At 41.1% G+C, this 15,096-nt stretch overlaps 1 protein-coding gene across 1 annotated transcript; it reads left to right on the top strand.

The window, feature by feature from the left end:
• The first annotated feature begins 8,611 nt into the window (after positions 1–8,611).
• Positions 8,612–8,887, top strand: LOC118841353 (40S ribosomal protein S26-like). The gene has a single exon (XM_036748726.1). The coding sequence runs from the start codon at positions 8,612–8,614 to the stop codon at positions 8,885–8,887; it is 276 nt and encodes a 91-aa protein (XP_036604621.1).
• The last annotated feature ends 6,209 nt before the right edge of the window (positions 8,888–15,096 follow it).

The raw sequence follows: 15,096 nt of genomic DNA, 5'->3' as shown, positions 1-15,096 counted from the left end.
ATTATGAGTTCAAAAGGTCCTATAGCCCTAGTTGAAACTGGGTGATGGCAGGGGAAGCTTCTATGTTGTAGAGGATGACCACCAATAAGAGTATTGGCCTAATACCAGCAGATACTTATACCAGTAAATATGTACTGTGACTTGTGCCCGGACAAGATGAAATTTAAAATGCCTAATAAGCAGTTCTGAAAACTCCGTTTTGTTCTGATGAACTTTAAATATTAACCTCTCAGCAGATGGTAACAGTCATTTTAAGTTACTGGATTCTGTTTTAATTGTTCTATTAATGAATGCTGTGATGCTTTTATGCTCAGCATTTCTTTTTATGTGTAAGAAACAATTACCTGTGCCATGACCTGATTTAGGTAGTGCATTAAGAATTCCTTTTACTCCTCCCTTTTGGGGAACCCCTTAGACTTGTGAACTATATAGTATAATTTACTATAATTAAAATGGTTCCTGGGCAGCTGGGATGGGTGAATTAATGACAACGGGTGCCACTTCTTATCAGAGAGTAGAAGACTGAAGCTGGTCCAAACTGCCTGCCTGAGTACAGGACAATGGGTGACTATTACTCCAGCCCCTGTGGGCTGCACATCAGTGCTGATGTGCTAGAACAGCAAGAGAAAATCCATACATGCAAAACAATTCACGGCAGCACTATTTGTGATGTCAAAAACTGGAGAATAAAATATGTGCCCAGCAACTGAGCAATGGCTGAAAGCTAATGACAGATATGGAAAATGCAGAAAAACATGGGGAGACTTGTGATGCAAAGTGAACACAGCAGATGCAAAAGGGCAGTACATACTGTTTTGCCCTCTAAGGAGGAACCATAGTAGTGGGCAGAAACAAGCAAATGACCAAAGCCAGGAACATTGCCTTATATAGGAAATTATTCTGTTGTACTTTTCTGCTTCCCATCCCCTCCCCCTTCTTCATACCTTTGTACTCTGGGAACAGGGTTGGAAAAAAAATACCCAAACTTGAACATAGCAGGAATGCCATGGATTATCATATTGAATGGGGTCTTTAAAAATAGAGTGGGCTTTAGTGGGTTGGTCATGCCAGACCACCACATGCAAATAAAGTGGGAATCCAGAGAGAGACAGAGACAGACAGACAGGGACAGAGGGAAAGAGAGGAGACAGAGACAGAGAAGGGGAGAGAGAGAGAGAAGGGAAGGAGACAGACAGACAGACAGAGACAGAAGGAAAGAGAGGAGAGAGAGAGAGACAGACAGACAGAGACAGAAGGAAAGAGAGGAGAGAGAGAGAGAGACAGACAGACAGAGACAGAAGGAAAGAGAGGAGAGAGAGAGAGAGACAGAGAAGGGGAGAGAGAGAGAGAGAAGGGGAGGAGACAGAGAGATAGAGAGAGACAGACAGACAGACAGAGACAGAGGGAAAAAGAGGAGAGAGACAGACAGAGACAGAGGGAAAGAGAGGAGAGAGAGACAGAGAAGGGAAGAGAGAGAGAGAGAAGGGGAGGAGACAGAGAGACAGAGAGAGAGAGAGAGAGAGAGAGAGAGAGACAGAGAGAGAGAGAGAGAGAGAGAGAGACCAACCAAGATTGAGACCAGATGGACAGAGAGAGACAGGGGCTGGTAGGCAGGGGTCACCCTTGTTTGGCAAATGACTCCCTATCTCTTTCTTGGGTGTCTAGGGGTCAGAGGCCAAGGCTGTCCTGGATATTGGAGACATGAAAAAGACCTGTTGGGGCCAAGCCAGAGGAGAAACTGAGATGGTTTAGCCAGTTGCTGGGCAGACATTCCAGGGAGAAGACTGATAGGGCTTGTGACCCTGATTCCTCTGATGAACTATTTACATGCTACATGGGGTGCAGTCATACAGTTTATTCAACAACTCTATGATCATTATATTTGGGGGAAGGGGGCAGACAGGGTTCTCCCCTCTGCCAACCAGCTGGGCTTTGTGCCCTTAGGAAGAGTCAATGTGTGAATTCAGCTATTAACAGATACTGCTGCTGAACACAGAAAAACCTTTATTTGAAAGGCATGACACATGTCACTGCTTCTAGCTTTATTATTATTTCCTTTTAATTACATTTCTTATAGAAAAGGTTTATTAAAATATAATTTGAGGTTTCCTAATGGGTCACGTGGAATGGGGAAGGAATTAAGAACCTTAATGGGAATTGAAACACAAGCTCTATCTAAGCTATACTTGCAGCTCTTCCCAGAGTAAGCTCTAGGTGGGAGTATACAATGAGCCATATTTGTAATTAGTTTATGAAGTGTTTTATGTGAATGATCCTTTTATATTTAAAAATGATAGCCCAAGCTTAGGGGAACCTGGGCCAAGGTAGAGAAGTTAGAAAAACTTCCTAAACTATTTATGGCCCAAAACATCAGCCTTTACCCCAGGGAATAGGCCACCCTTTGGGGAACCCCACTACATAATAGATAGGACATGCTCTTTACTCTGATACATTCTAGACCAGCCCTGACTCAGGACAGTCCAGTGGTTTGAGCTTCCAAATGGAATGAAATGAGACACTCATAGACCATATATCATATACCAAAAGAATTTTTGTTGCTATTGCCTCACCAACAACATGGAAAGGACATTTATTTGGTTCAGTTGGGCACAGCTCCCTTTGTATCTTGCATTTGACACTATGGTCAGAAGAGTATGTTGACTTGCACTGCAGAGGGAAGTCTATGGAGTCTGACAAGTGCCAACTACTTGTGTACTAAAAGTAGGCAACTAGAAAGTTTTGGCACTGGTCCAAACCTTAATCCCCTAGACCAGTGGTGTCAAATTCAAATGGAGGCCTTTAATCTGTACACAAAAATCCCTACAAATGACCTAGCTTTAAAATGTAATATTATCTATGTTTTATTGTATTTTTATTGATTTTATTAAATATACTTCAATCACATTTTAATTTGTATATTTAATAAAATCAACAAAATACAATAAAACATAGATAATATTACATTTTAAAACTAGGTCTTGATAGACTTCCCTCTGAAGTGCAAGTCAACATACTCTTCTGAGCATCATGTCAAGTTCAAGGACAAGGGGAACGGTGCCCAGCTGAACCAAATAAATATCCCTTCCATGTTATTGTTGAGGAAATAACAATAAAAATTCTTTTGGTACATGCTATATGGTCTATGAATGTCTCATTTCATTCCATTCAGGAGCTCAAAACATAGGTCCGATTATGTACCCAGGATGGTTTTATTGCCATTTTAGGAAAAAAAGTAACCTATGGGTCAGGGGCTTTTGAGTCTTCTTATTAGATGTTACTCCTACCATACCAACCTACTTTTTCCACATAGTAAAATGTGATTCATTTTTTTCAAAGAAGAAGGGACCGTGGAGGGGGGGGAGGAGGAGGAATAGGAAGAAGTATTTCATGTACTTTCAAAGAAGGATTGGTATGCTATCAAGACACCCAACTATATTTAATATACAAAATACTGACCAGACATACACATTTTCAAGCCAAGAGTACTAGAAAGAGAATTTATGAGTGGAGTGGAAATCACTGTAGGGTGAAGGCTGTTAGCTAGTTACTGACAGTATATTTCATATTTTGAACAATATTTCATTTCAACTCTCTATATATGAGATGTCAAACTCAGGGCATAAACCAGATTAAAATGTAATTGAAAAATGTTTAACAAAATAAAGTCAACATGCCACCAGTGGGGATGTTTCTGTTTGAGTTTGACACCACTGGCCAAGATTAAATTCAGACCCATTCAATAGTTAATCCAAGTATGGGGTTAATAGTAGAGGAACAGCTTTGGCCTTTGCAGGCTGAGCGCCTTCTGATGGCCAGTGGAGATACTGCAGCCCCTTCGGAAAGGGCTCCTTGCTCTTTCTTGTACAAGATACCAGACTCCCAGCTCTGGGTATTTTCCCTGGCTCTCCTCCATTCCTGAAGTGCTCTTTCTCCCCGCCTCTACTTCCCATCTTCCCTGGCTTCTTTCAGGTCCCAGCTAAAATCTCACCTTCCACAGGAAACCTTTCCTGTTGTTGTTGTTGTTCAGTCCTTTTGGTCATGTCTGACTCTCCGTGAGCCCATTTGGGGTTTTCTTGTCAAACACCAGAGTGGTTTGCCATTTCCTTCTCCAGTTCATTTTATAGATGAGGAAACTGAGGCACACAGGTTAACTGACTTGCCCAGGGTCATGCAGCTAATAAGTTTCTGAGGTCAAATTTGAACTTGGTATCTCTTGACTCCAGGGCCCGCACTCTATTCACTGTGCCACCTAGCTGCCCAAGCCTTTCCCAATTCCCCTTAATTCTAATGTGCCCTCCCACTATTGATTATTTCCAATTTATCCAATATAGAGCTTGATTGCGTATAGTTGTTTGCATCTTGTCTCCTCCATTTGACTGTAAGCTCTTAGCAGGCATTTAATAAATGTTTACTGACTCATTGACAGCTTCTGTGATAACATAGTTGTACATAGAACAAAGTGAAAAGGAACCTAGATAAACTGCCCCAATATAGAAACAACTTCTTCTTCTCCTTCTTGGTGATGGGGGTTAAGTGACTTGCCCAGGGTCACACAGCTAGTAAGTATCTGAGGCTGGATTTGAATTCAAGTCCTCCTGACTCCAGGCCCTATGCTCTATCCACTGTGCTGTCTAGCTGCTAGCCATTTTCTAGATCTCCTTCCCTTTCCTCTTCAGATCTCTAGATACAGACAGTGTAGAATCCTAATTACAGACATCTGTGAATTGTGGAAGTGAATGGGCAGAAGACCTTTGGACTAACCAAGAAACTGTAGATCGTACCTGCAGGCATATACGGGAGTCACTCAGCTTACTGAACTCTACTGTTGAGTTGCTTTTGGGGAGTGTTGACTATGATTTCCATCCTCCATGTTCCATTTGGCCTGCCCATGCTGGCATCTTCCCTCCCTCTCACCACGCAAATGTTAGCCTCTGAGTCCCTCTTCTCAGAAGAAGAGGCACACAGAAGAAGCATCAGAGAAAAGAAGGCCAAAATGGACACAATACACTGAGAGTATTCCTTTTAACCTGTTGCCTGGCTACCTGCTCCAGAGCACACCAAGGGCAAGACAGCTTCCACAGTCCTAGAGAAAAGTAAGAGCATAATTTATTAAGCACCTTCTATGTGCCAAGCATTGGGGATACGCCAGAAGACCAAAAGACAGACCCTGATCTCAAGGAGGTCACAAGCTAATGGAGGAGATGATGAGTAAATAACTATATAAGAACAAGTTATATATAGGATAAATTGAAGATGATCAATAAAAGGAAAAAAAAACTAGCATTAAGGGGTATCAGGAAAGGCTTCTCAGAGAAGATAGGATTTTAGCTTGGACTTGAAGGAGGCCAAGAGGCAGAGAGGAGGAGGGAGAGCCAATCAAAAGCAAAGTGAAAATTGAATGTTTCTATCTGTGTTCAGACTCCATAGTTCTTTCTCTGGATGTGGATAGCATTTTCCATCATGAGGCTTTTGGAATTGTCATGGATCATTGTATTGCTGAGAAGACCTAAGTCAATCATAGTTGATCATTGCGCAACGTGGCTGATGATTTATGTGGGTTTATTTTATATCCTGCAACTTGGCTAAAGTTGTTAATTGTTTAAAATAGTTTTTTAGTTGATTCTCTAGGATTCTCTAAGTGTACCATCATATCATCTGCAAAGAGTGATAGTTTTGTTTCCTCATTGTCTATTCCAATTCCTTCAACTTCTTTTTCTTCTCTTATTGGTAAAGCTAACATTTCTAGTATAATATTGAATAATAGTGGTGATAATAGGCATCCTTGTTTCACCCCTGATCTTATTGGGAGAGCTTCTAGTTTATCCGCACTACACATAATGCTTACTGATGGTTTTAGATAGATATTACTTACCATTTTAAGGAAAACTATATTTATTCCTATGCTCTCTAGTGTTTTTAATATGATTGGTGCTATATTTTGTCAAAAGCTTTTTCTGCATGTATTGAGATAATAATATGATTTCTGTTAGTTTTGTTATTGATATGGTCAATTATACTGATAGTTTTCCTAATACTGAACCAGCTCTTCATTCCTGGTATAAATGCCATGTGGTCATAGTATATTATTCTCATGATAAATTTCTGTAATCTCTTTGTTATTATTTTATTTAAATTTTTTTGAATCAATATTCATTAGGGAAATTGGTCTGTAATTTTCTTTCTTTGTTTTGGCTCTTCTTCGTTTAGATATCAATACCATATTCGTGCCACAAAAGGAATTTGGTAGGATTCCTTCTTTATCTATTTTTCCAAATAGTTTATATAGTATTGGAATTAATTGTTCTGTAAATGTTTGGTAGAATTCACTTGTAAATCCATCTGGCCCTAGAGATTTTTTCTTAGGCAGCTCACTGATGGCTTGTTCAATTTCTTTTTCTAAAATGGGGTTATTTAAGTATTTTGTTTCCTCTTTTTTAATGTGAGCAATTTATATTTTTTGTAAATATTCATCCATTTCACTTAAATTATCCGATTTATTGTTATGCAGTTGGGCAAAATAGCTCCTAAGTATTGTTTTAATTTCCTCTTCATTGGTGGTGAATTACCCCTTTTCATTTTTGATACTGGTAATTTGGTTTTCTTCTTTCTTTTTTTAAAATCAAATTATGCTGAGCCAGGACTAAGGGGCCTCGCTTGCTGATCTGTGCTGTGGCTAAAAGCCTCCTGGTGGCTTGCCCAGACACTAGGACACTGTCTGCACTGGGCTGTGCTCCCCTTTTACCCAAGTGAGACAGATCTTTCCTGAAATCCTTCTAAGTTATCTTAAGCTGGAAAATTTTTTCACTCCATCTTTTCGTAGGTTCTATCACTCCAGAATCCATTTAGAGGCTTTATTTAACATTGTTTCTGAGGGAGACTAGGGAGAGCTCAGGCAACTTCCTGACTTTTCTCCATCATCTTGGATCTGCCTCCTAAATTTTTTTTCTATATGTAATTGGAAAATATTTAACAAAATAAATAAAAATAATGATGTTAAAAATAAAAGACATTTAAATTTCTTACACTTAAAAAATGGTAAAATTGACAGGGTTTGAAGGGTGGGGATTAAGAGAGATTGAGTAGTTAAGGATGACCCCAAGGTTTTGGACTTGGGTGACAGGTGGAATGGTGATGCCCTTGAAAGTAATAGGGAAGTTCAGAAAGGGGAAGGGTTTTGGGGAAAAGATAATGAGATTGGGTTTGGATATATTGCGTTTAAGATGTCTGTGGGACAGTGAGTTGTCTAATAGACAGTTAGAGATGTGAGTCTAAAGGTTAGGAGAGAGGGTAGTGTGGGACAAACAGATTTGAGAGTCATCAGCATAGAAATAATCATTGAGATCATAGGAGCTAATAGGATCATAAAATGAAATGGTATGGATGGAGAAGAGAAGAAAGCCCAGGATAGAGCCCTGAATGGCACCCATGGTTAAGAGTGGTATGAAGTGGGTGAAATTCTAGCAAAAAAGACTGAGAAGGAATAGTCAGACAGGCAAAAGGAGAAGTAGGATAGAGGAGTATCATGGAAACCTAGAGAGAAGAATCAAGGAGAAGGTGATTGACAGCATCAAAGGTTGCAGAATAGTCAAGAAGGATGAGGAGCAATCTTGCTTCTAGTTGTGTTTCACTATTCTACTTCATCTGCTTCCTTTTGTGGGAGATTTCTTGGGCCCAAAGATCTCCACAAAGGTGAAAAAAGTGAAGCAGAGGCTGGAGACCAGTTTCCAAGGAACCGACTTTGTCCAGGGCAAGATGTACTCCATGGTCAAAAAATGGCAAACCGTGATTGGAACTCATGTTGATGTCAAAATTGTCAATGATTGTTTGCTCTACTTCTCTGTGCTGGTTTTGTCAAGAAGTATGGTGACCTCATCTGTAATACCTCTATGCCTAGTGCTGGCAGGTTGGTTAATAACAACAACAATAATTATTAGCATTTATTTAGTATTTTAAGGTTTGCAAAGTGCTTTACAGATATCTCATTTTTACCCTCACAACAACCCCATGAGGTATGTGCTGTTACTATCCCATTTTATAGTTGAGGAGACTGAGGCAAACAGAAGTTTAAGTGACTTGCCCTGTGTTACACAGGTGGTAAGTGCCCGAGAAAATATTTAAACTCATCTCCCTCACTCCAGGCCCAGTGCTGTATCTGCTGGGCTACCTGGTTGCAAGTTTATAAGAAGGTTTTGAAGACTATGAACCTAATGGTGCAAATTATCTGAAGGAATGTAGAGGTTTTCCATCCATTATCCATTATCCGCTCCCACCTCAAGCACTGTTCAGATTGCCATCTGCTCACACAGAACTGCAGCACTGCCACCTCCCTCTCTCCACTGCCAAGATCATCTCTCAGGACCGGGGTGAAATGTTCTCTAGCATCTTCAAGATCCAGGAGGAAAGGTGGTCAGCAGGAAAGAGGGTACTACCATTGCTGATCATTCATTATTGGGAATCCTTCTGCCAAAGGTCCTGACAACGTGGGCATCTTTGACACTAATGTCAAGTTGACATATTTATGAAATATCATGTGTGAGAAACTAGTTTTAGAATAGTACTAAAAATACATCAAAGATTGGATTATATTCTTTTTCAGTTCCTGGCTTCCAAGATGGCCAAGAAGAGGAGGAATAATGGGTGTGCCAACAAGGGTGGCGGCCACGTGCAGCCCATCCACTGCACCAACTGTGTCCGCTGTGTGCTCAAGGACAAGGCCATCAAGAAGCTCGTCATCTGCAACACTGTAGAAGCTGCAGCTGTCAGGGACATTTTGGAGGCCAGCGTCTTTGACTCCTTTGTGCTGCTCAAACTGTATGTGAAACTACATTGCTGTGCGAGCTGCAGGATCAACAGAACGGTAGTGAGGAATTGGTCCCATGAGGAATGAAAGGATTGGACACCCCCACTCTGCTTCAGACCTGCAGGTGCTGCCCCCAGACCCCCTCCAAAGCCCATGTAAAGAGTTATCTGCCCATCCACATTCCTGAACCCATCAGAGGAAAATAAAATGGTTGGTCTACCTTAAAATAATTGGATTTTTCTTCCCTTGGGCGACCCTAGATAATCATTTAAACTTGTGAGTTCCTTGCTTGATTCAGAGAACCCCACAAAATAGTGCAAGTCAAGGTGTTCAAATCTGAGTTCGCTTTAAGAACACCCCTGGAACCATACAAGCCCTCAAGGGGACGCATATCCAAAAAGCCACCAAGTATTTGGAAGATGTCACATTAAGGAAACAATGTGTTCCTTTCCATCCATAGAATGGTGGTCTTGGCAGAGCAATGGGCCTGGACGTGGGGCTGTTAGCCCCAAAAGAGTGCCCAGTTCTTGCTGCAGATGCACAAAACCCAAGGATTTGATTGTGGATTCTCTCTTGTCATGGAGCACATATAACATATCCAAGGCTCCCAAAATAAAGAGGCATATTTAAAAGTCATGGCCAAACCAACCCCAATATGAATTCACTTTGCCATGTTGAGATGATCCTAAAAAGGAACAAAATTTTCTTAAAGAAGAGATTGCTCAAAAGAAAAAGACATGCCAAAAGAAACAAAAACCTATGGCACTGGAGTAAACATGACATTGGTGTATCAAAGGCTAAAAAAAAACAATTACATGGACTCAAACAAGCCAGAATGAGCAAACCCTTTTTATAGCAAGAGCTACATTTCAAATCAAACACAGCCTTATTTTAAAACAAAAAAACCCCAAAATTATTATCCATGAAGATCTGGATCCCAGTGACATGACAGCTCTACTAGACTTGAGTGAGCACAGGGTGAGCTCCTTTATGACTTTCTCTAAGGATGATTTAGAAATAGAGAAATGGTAACAAATTTGGCTGACTATTTTGGAATATTTGTCATCATAACTGGCAGCTGCTTTTTGTTATCTACACAATCCAGCCCTTGGACAAACAGTCCTGATGTCACCTGGAGCTTCATTTATTTTTAAGCCTGATTCCTTTGGAGGGAAGGCATTGTTTTCAAAAACATGCCACGTAGTGAGAGGCAGCATGGCGTAACCAACAGAAAGCAGGTCTGGGAGTCAAAACAAGTCCTGCACCTGAAAATACTGACTATATGACGTTGGGGAAGTCACCTAGCTTCTCAGAACCTCAGGCAACTCTAAAACTAAATTTCAGAACAGTTGTCAATCTGCATTGGTAGAGAAAGTTTCCTTACCCTGGAGCTCCCTACGTTAATGAAATCACAGGTCTAGATAGAAAGAGGAGGAGGAGGAGGAGGAGGGGGAGGAAAAAGAGGGGGAGAGGAAGAGGAGGAGGAGGAGGATTTTCCAGCCCCCCTCCCAGCCCATCCAGGCCAAGTCCTGCTGTACACCTTCCATCTGAGATTACTTTTCTACTGTACATATCTTGTATGTACACAGTTCTTTGCATGGATAGAGTGCTGGGACTGGAGTCAGGAAGACCTGAGTTCAAATCCAGACTCAGACACTTACTGTGTGACCCTAGATAAGTCATTTAGCCCTGTTTGCCTCAGTTTCCTCATCTGTAGAATGAACTAAAGAAGGAAATGGCAAACCACTCCAGTATCTTTGCCAAGAAAACCTCAAATGGGGTCACAAAGAGTCAGACATGACTGAAACAACCAAACAACAAAGTTGTTTGTATATTGTGCTTCCCATTAGAATGTAAGCTTCCTGAGGGCAGGGAACAAGTTTTGGCCTTTTTGTACCCTCAGCACTTAGCATAGTGCCTGGAACATAATGTTTAATGAATGCTTGTTGCTGTTGAGTTAATTCTTTGCCACATGTTCTTTCTAAGTCTCCTAGATTCAGTTATGTACTGCTGATGGGGTAGTATGTCATAGACTTTTAGGTAGGGAGGATGTTATATACCACCTCTTTTTACTGTACCACCTTAGGAAATACCTTTTTCTAAAAGCTACTTAAGGCTGGCTGACTAAATGATATAAGCTGATAATCTTGAGGGGAAAGATGTTCAAGCCAAGAGTACCAGAAGGTGACTGGTACTCCTCTTAAGGGTACTCCTAGAACTCCAGAGGGTAAGGGAAGGTATAAGGTGCAAGAAGACTGGAAAGGTAGAGAGGGCTAGGCTATGAAGGGCTTTGAATGCCAGAGGATTTTATATTTGATCCTGGAGGTAATAGGGAGTCACTGGAGTATTTTGACTGGGGAAATGACATGGTGAGACCTGCGCTTTAGGAAAATTACTTTAGTAACTGAGAGGAGGATGAACTGAAGTGGGTGGAAACTTGTGGCAGGCAGCCCAACCATCAGACTATTGCAATAGTCCAGGGGTGAGGTGAGGAGGACTTGCACCAGAGTGGTGGCAGTGTCAGAGGAGAGAAGAAAGTGTTTCTGAGAAATGTTGCAAAAGTGAAATCTACTTGACAAGAGATTGGATGTAAGGGTGAGAGATAGTGAGGTGTGGGGATGACACCTAGATTTCAAGCATGAGGGACTGGGGAGATGGTGGCACCCTTGATAATCACAGGCAAGTTTGGAAAAGGGGAGGGTTTGGGAGAAAAGATAATGAGTTCAGTTTTGGCCATGTTGAGATCAGAATGTGTACAGGACATCTACTTCAAGATGTCTAATAGGCAATTGGAGATGAAAAATTGGAGGACAGCAGAGAGGTTAGCACTGGCTAAGCAGATTTCAGAATCATTAACAAAGAGATGACCATTGAATTCATGGGAGCAAAATAGTACAGGGGGAGGAGAGAAGGGGTCCCAGGACAGAGCTCCGTGGGACATCTATAGTTAGGGAATGTGACCTGGATGAAGATCCAGCAAAGGAGATTGAGAGGGAATGGTCAGATAGGTAGGAGGAGAACCAGGAGAGAAAAGTGTCCCAAAAAATCTAGAAAGAAGTGAATTAAGAAGAGGAAGGTTATCAACAGTGTCAATAGATGAAGAAAGATTAAGAAGCATGAGACTAAGAAAAGGCCATTGAATTTGGCAATTAAGAGACCACTGGTAACTTGGGAGAGAATAATTTTAGTTGATGGTGAGATCAGAAGCCAGATTATAGGGAGCTGAGAAGACAGTGAGAGGAGAAAAAGTGGAGTCTCCCATTATAGACAACCTCTTAGAGTTTAGTTGCAAAAGACAAGAGAGATATGAGATGATGGTGAGGACAGAAAGATCAGGTGAATGTTTTTCTGAGGATGGGAGAGATGTGGGCATGTCTGTAGGCAGTAGCAGAAGCAGTTAGGAGACGGAAAGATTGAAGGTAAGTAAGAGAGTGGGCATGATAGAGGGGACAATCTGCTGGAGGAGACAGGATGGAATTAGATCAAATAGAGGGGTTTGCCTTGGCAAGGAGAATGACCTCATGAGACCGGAGTGAAGGAGGAGATAGTGACAGAAGACATCTGGGTGAGGGTGGAGGGAGAAGAAGGAGCTTTTGACAAATGTCCTCAGTTTTTTTCAGTAAAATATGAGGCAAGGTTCTTAGCTGAGAGAGTGCAGGAAGGGAAGCTATGGAAGCTTTGAGGACGGATGAAAAGTTTTGAAAGAGCCACTGTGGTGAGAGGGGATAGTGTTACTTAGGAAGGTGTAGAAGGATTGTCTATCAGTAATGAGGACCCAGCTGAGATTATGTAATATAAATCTGCGGAAGACCCAGTCAGAATAGTCATCAGACAGACAATAAGTATTTATTGTTTATATTAAATAAATTATATTTATTATTACTTATTATCTTACTATATGCCAGATACTGATAAGAGTGGGGAATACAAAAAAAAGGGCAAATATATGATGCCTGATCTCAAGGAGCTCACAGGGGTTGACAACATGTAAACAGCTATGTACAAACAAGAGATCTATATCTATCTCTGTGATGAATTGGAGATAATCAATACAGGAAAAGCACCAGGATTAAGGGGGATTAGGAAAGTCTTCTTGTATAAAGTAGGATTTAACCTGGGACTTGAAGGAAGCCAGGGAAGCCAGGAGACAGATCTGAGGAGAGAGTTCCAGTCATGGCTAAAGAAATTATTAATGGAATACTACTGTGCTGTAAGATGATGCGTGTGATGAATATGGAAAAGCATGGGAAGATTTACATGAACTGATACAGAGTGAGGTAAGCAGAGTGAAGAAAATGACACACACAATAACAACAACAATTTAAACAATTTAAAGGGACAATCAGTGAAAATGAGCAAAGTAGGAGATGGGGCGTCTTGTTTGAAGGACATCAAGGAGGCCAGTGTCCCTTGATCACAGAGTAATAGAGGGGAATAAGGTGTACTAAGAGTGGAAAGCTAGGAGGGGGCCAGGTTATAAAGAGTTTTGAAAGCCAAACAGAAAATTTTATATTTGGTACCATAAAAAATGCTGCTGTAAATATATTGGTGTATAATTACTTATACCATATATGGGGTCTTTTTTGTCAGTAACCTCTTGGGGGTATATACCTAGCAGTGGACATCTGGGTGAAAGGGTATGGACATTCTAGTCACATTATTTTCACAATTCCAAATTGCTTTCCAGAATGTCTATTCCAATTCACAGTTCCATCAACAAAGTTAGAGCTGCCTCTCCATGATGCATCTGACACTGGCAATTTCTGATGTTTGTCATCTCTATCAGTTTTCTGAGGGTCTCTAGAAGGCTCAGAGTTGTTTTGATTTGCATTTCTCTTGTTAATTAGCAACCTGGAGCATTCACTCATATTGTTAATAGTTAGCAGTCCTTTTGAGGCCAATAGGCATTTATTAAGTTCCTACAGTTTGCATGGCACTGGGAAAAATAGAAAGCTTAGATAAAAAGGATCATGGAATAATGAAGAGAGCCTGCCTCAGAGATAGGAATACTTGAGGTCACCTCTGTCACAATCTTGGGCAAGTCATTTAACCTCTTAGAACTTCCAGGCAACTCTCCAAGACCACAAATTGTTGAGAAGGTGCCGATGTACATTGATAGCAAAGCTCTTTACCAGATTTTTCCTGTACTGAACAACAAGCCTACTTTTAAATTTTTTTTAATTTTTAATAAAAAAACCTTTCAGTTTCTTACATCATTATCGTATCCTATGTATCCCTCCCTCTCCCCATCCTGGAAGCCATCCCATATAACAAATAATATTTTTGTAGATGGGGGGATAAAGCCAGTAGAACTGATCAGTACACTGAGAAAGTCTGAAAACATGTGCAATGTGTGACTTCTGTGGGCCCCCCACCTTCATGAATGGGTAGGTTGGGGGTATCTTCTCATATCTCTTCATTCCAGTCTCAGTTGATCTCTATAATTTACTTTTGATTTTTTTGGTGTGTGGTTGTTCTATTCGTTTAAATTGTTGTTGTTATTGTGCGTGTCATTTTCTTCACTCTGCTTACCTCACTCTGTATCAGTTCATGTAAATCTTCCCATGCTTTTCCATATTCATCACACGCATCATCTTACAGCACAGTAGTATTCCATTAATAATTTCTTTAGCCATTCTGTACAAGGAACAGTGCTAAGTACTGGGGATACAAAGACAAGTGAAAAAGCAATCCTTGATCTCCTACGGGGAGATAAAACCGGAGCCTGGAAAATAAGTGACAGATTGTTTGAAGTGGGACACAGCACTAACAGCTAGGGCAATCAGACAAAGTCTCTGATAGCACCTGAGTTGAGCTTTGAAGTAACAGAACCAGAGAAGTTAAATGGTTTACCCATAGACACTAGTAAATGGTGGATAAAGCCTAGCTTCTAAGCCTGGTCTCCTGATTTCAAGGCAAGCCAGTGCTCATTCTAGGATTCCATACTCTTCCAAGAAGATAAGATATGGACCCAACTACATTACAGGGCAGGAGGTGATTAGGTCTGCGTGCCAAGGACAGACACTGTCATGGTGAGAAGAGATAACTCACCTATTGAGGAGTCAGAGAAGGAAAAAGTGGCTTATGAGCTGAGCCTTGAAGCATAGAGCCAGATTTCAGGTGCAGAGACCATCTGGAAAGATCAGGATGCATTTCCTTAGAGAACCAAAGATCCATGTGGGAGGAGCTAAGTCTGGAAAGGTAAGGTGGGGCCTTGAATGAAGTGGCCCCCCTCCACCTCCCCTCCAAAAGTCAACTTCTCCAGGAGACCAAAAGACCTATCTGTCCCAGGCCTC

The sequence above is a fragment of the Trichosurus vulpecula genome, chromosome 3, assembly GCF_011100635.1.
Source record: "Trichosurus vulpecula isolate mTriVul1 chromosome 3, mTriVul1.pri, whole genome shotgun sequence".
NCBI classification, from domain to species: domain Eukaryota; kingdom Metazoa; phylum Chordata; class Mammalia; order Diprotodontia; family Phalangeridae; genus Trichosurus; species Trichosurus vulpecula.
The sequence above is the reverse complement of the archived record's forward strand: the minus strand, read 5'-3'. Positions and strand labels throughout refer to the sequence as shown.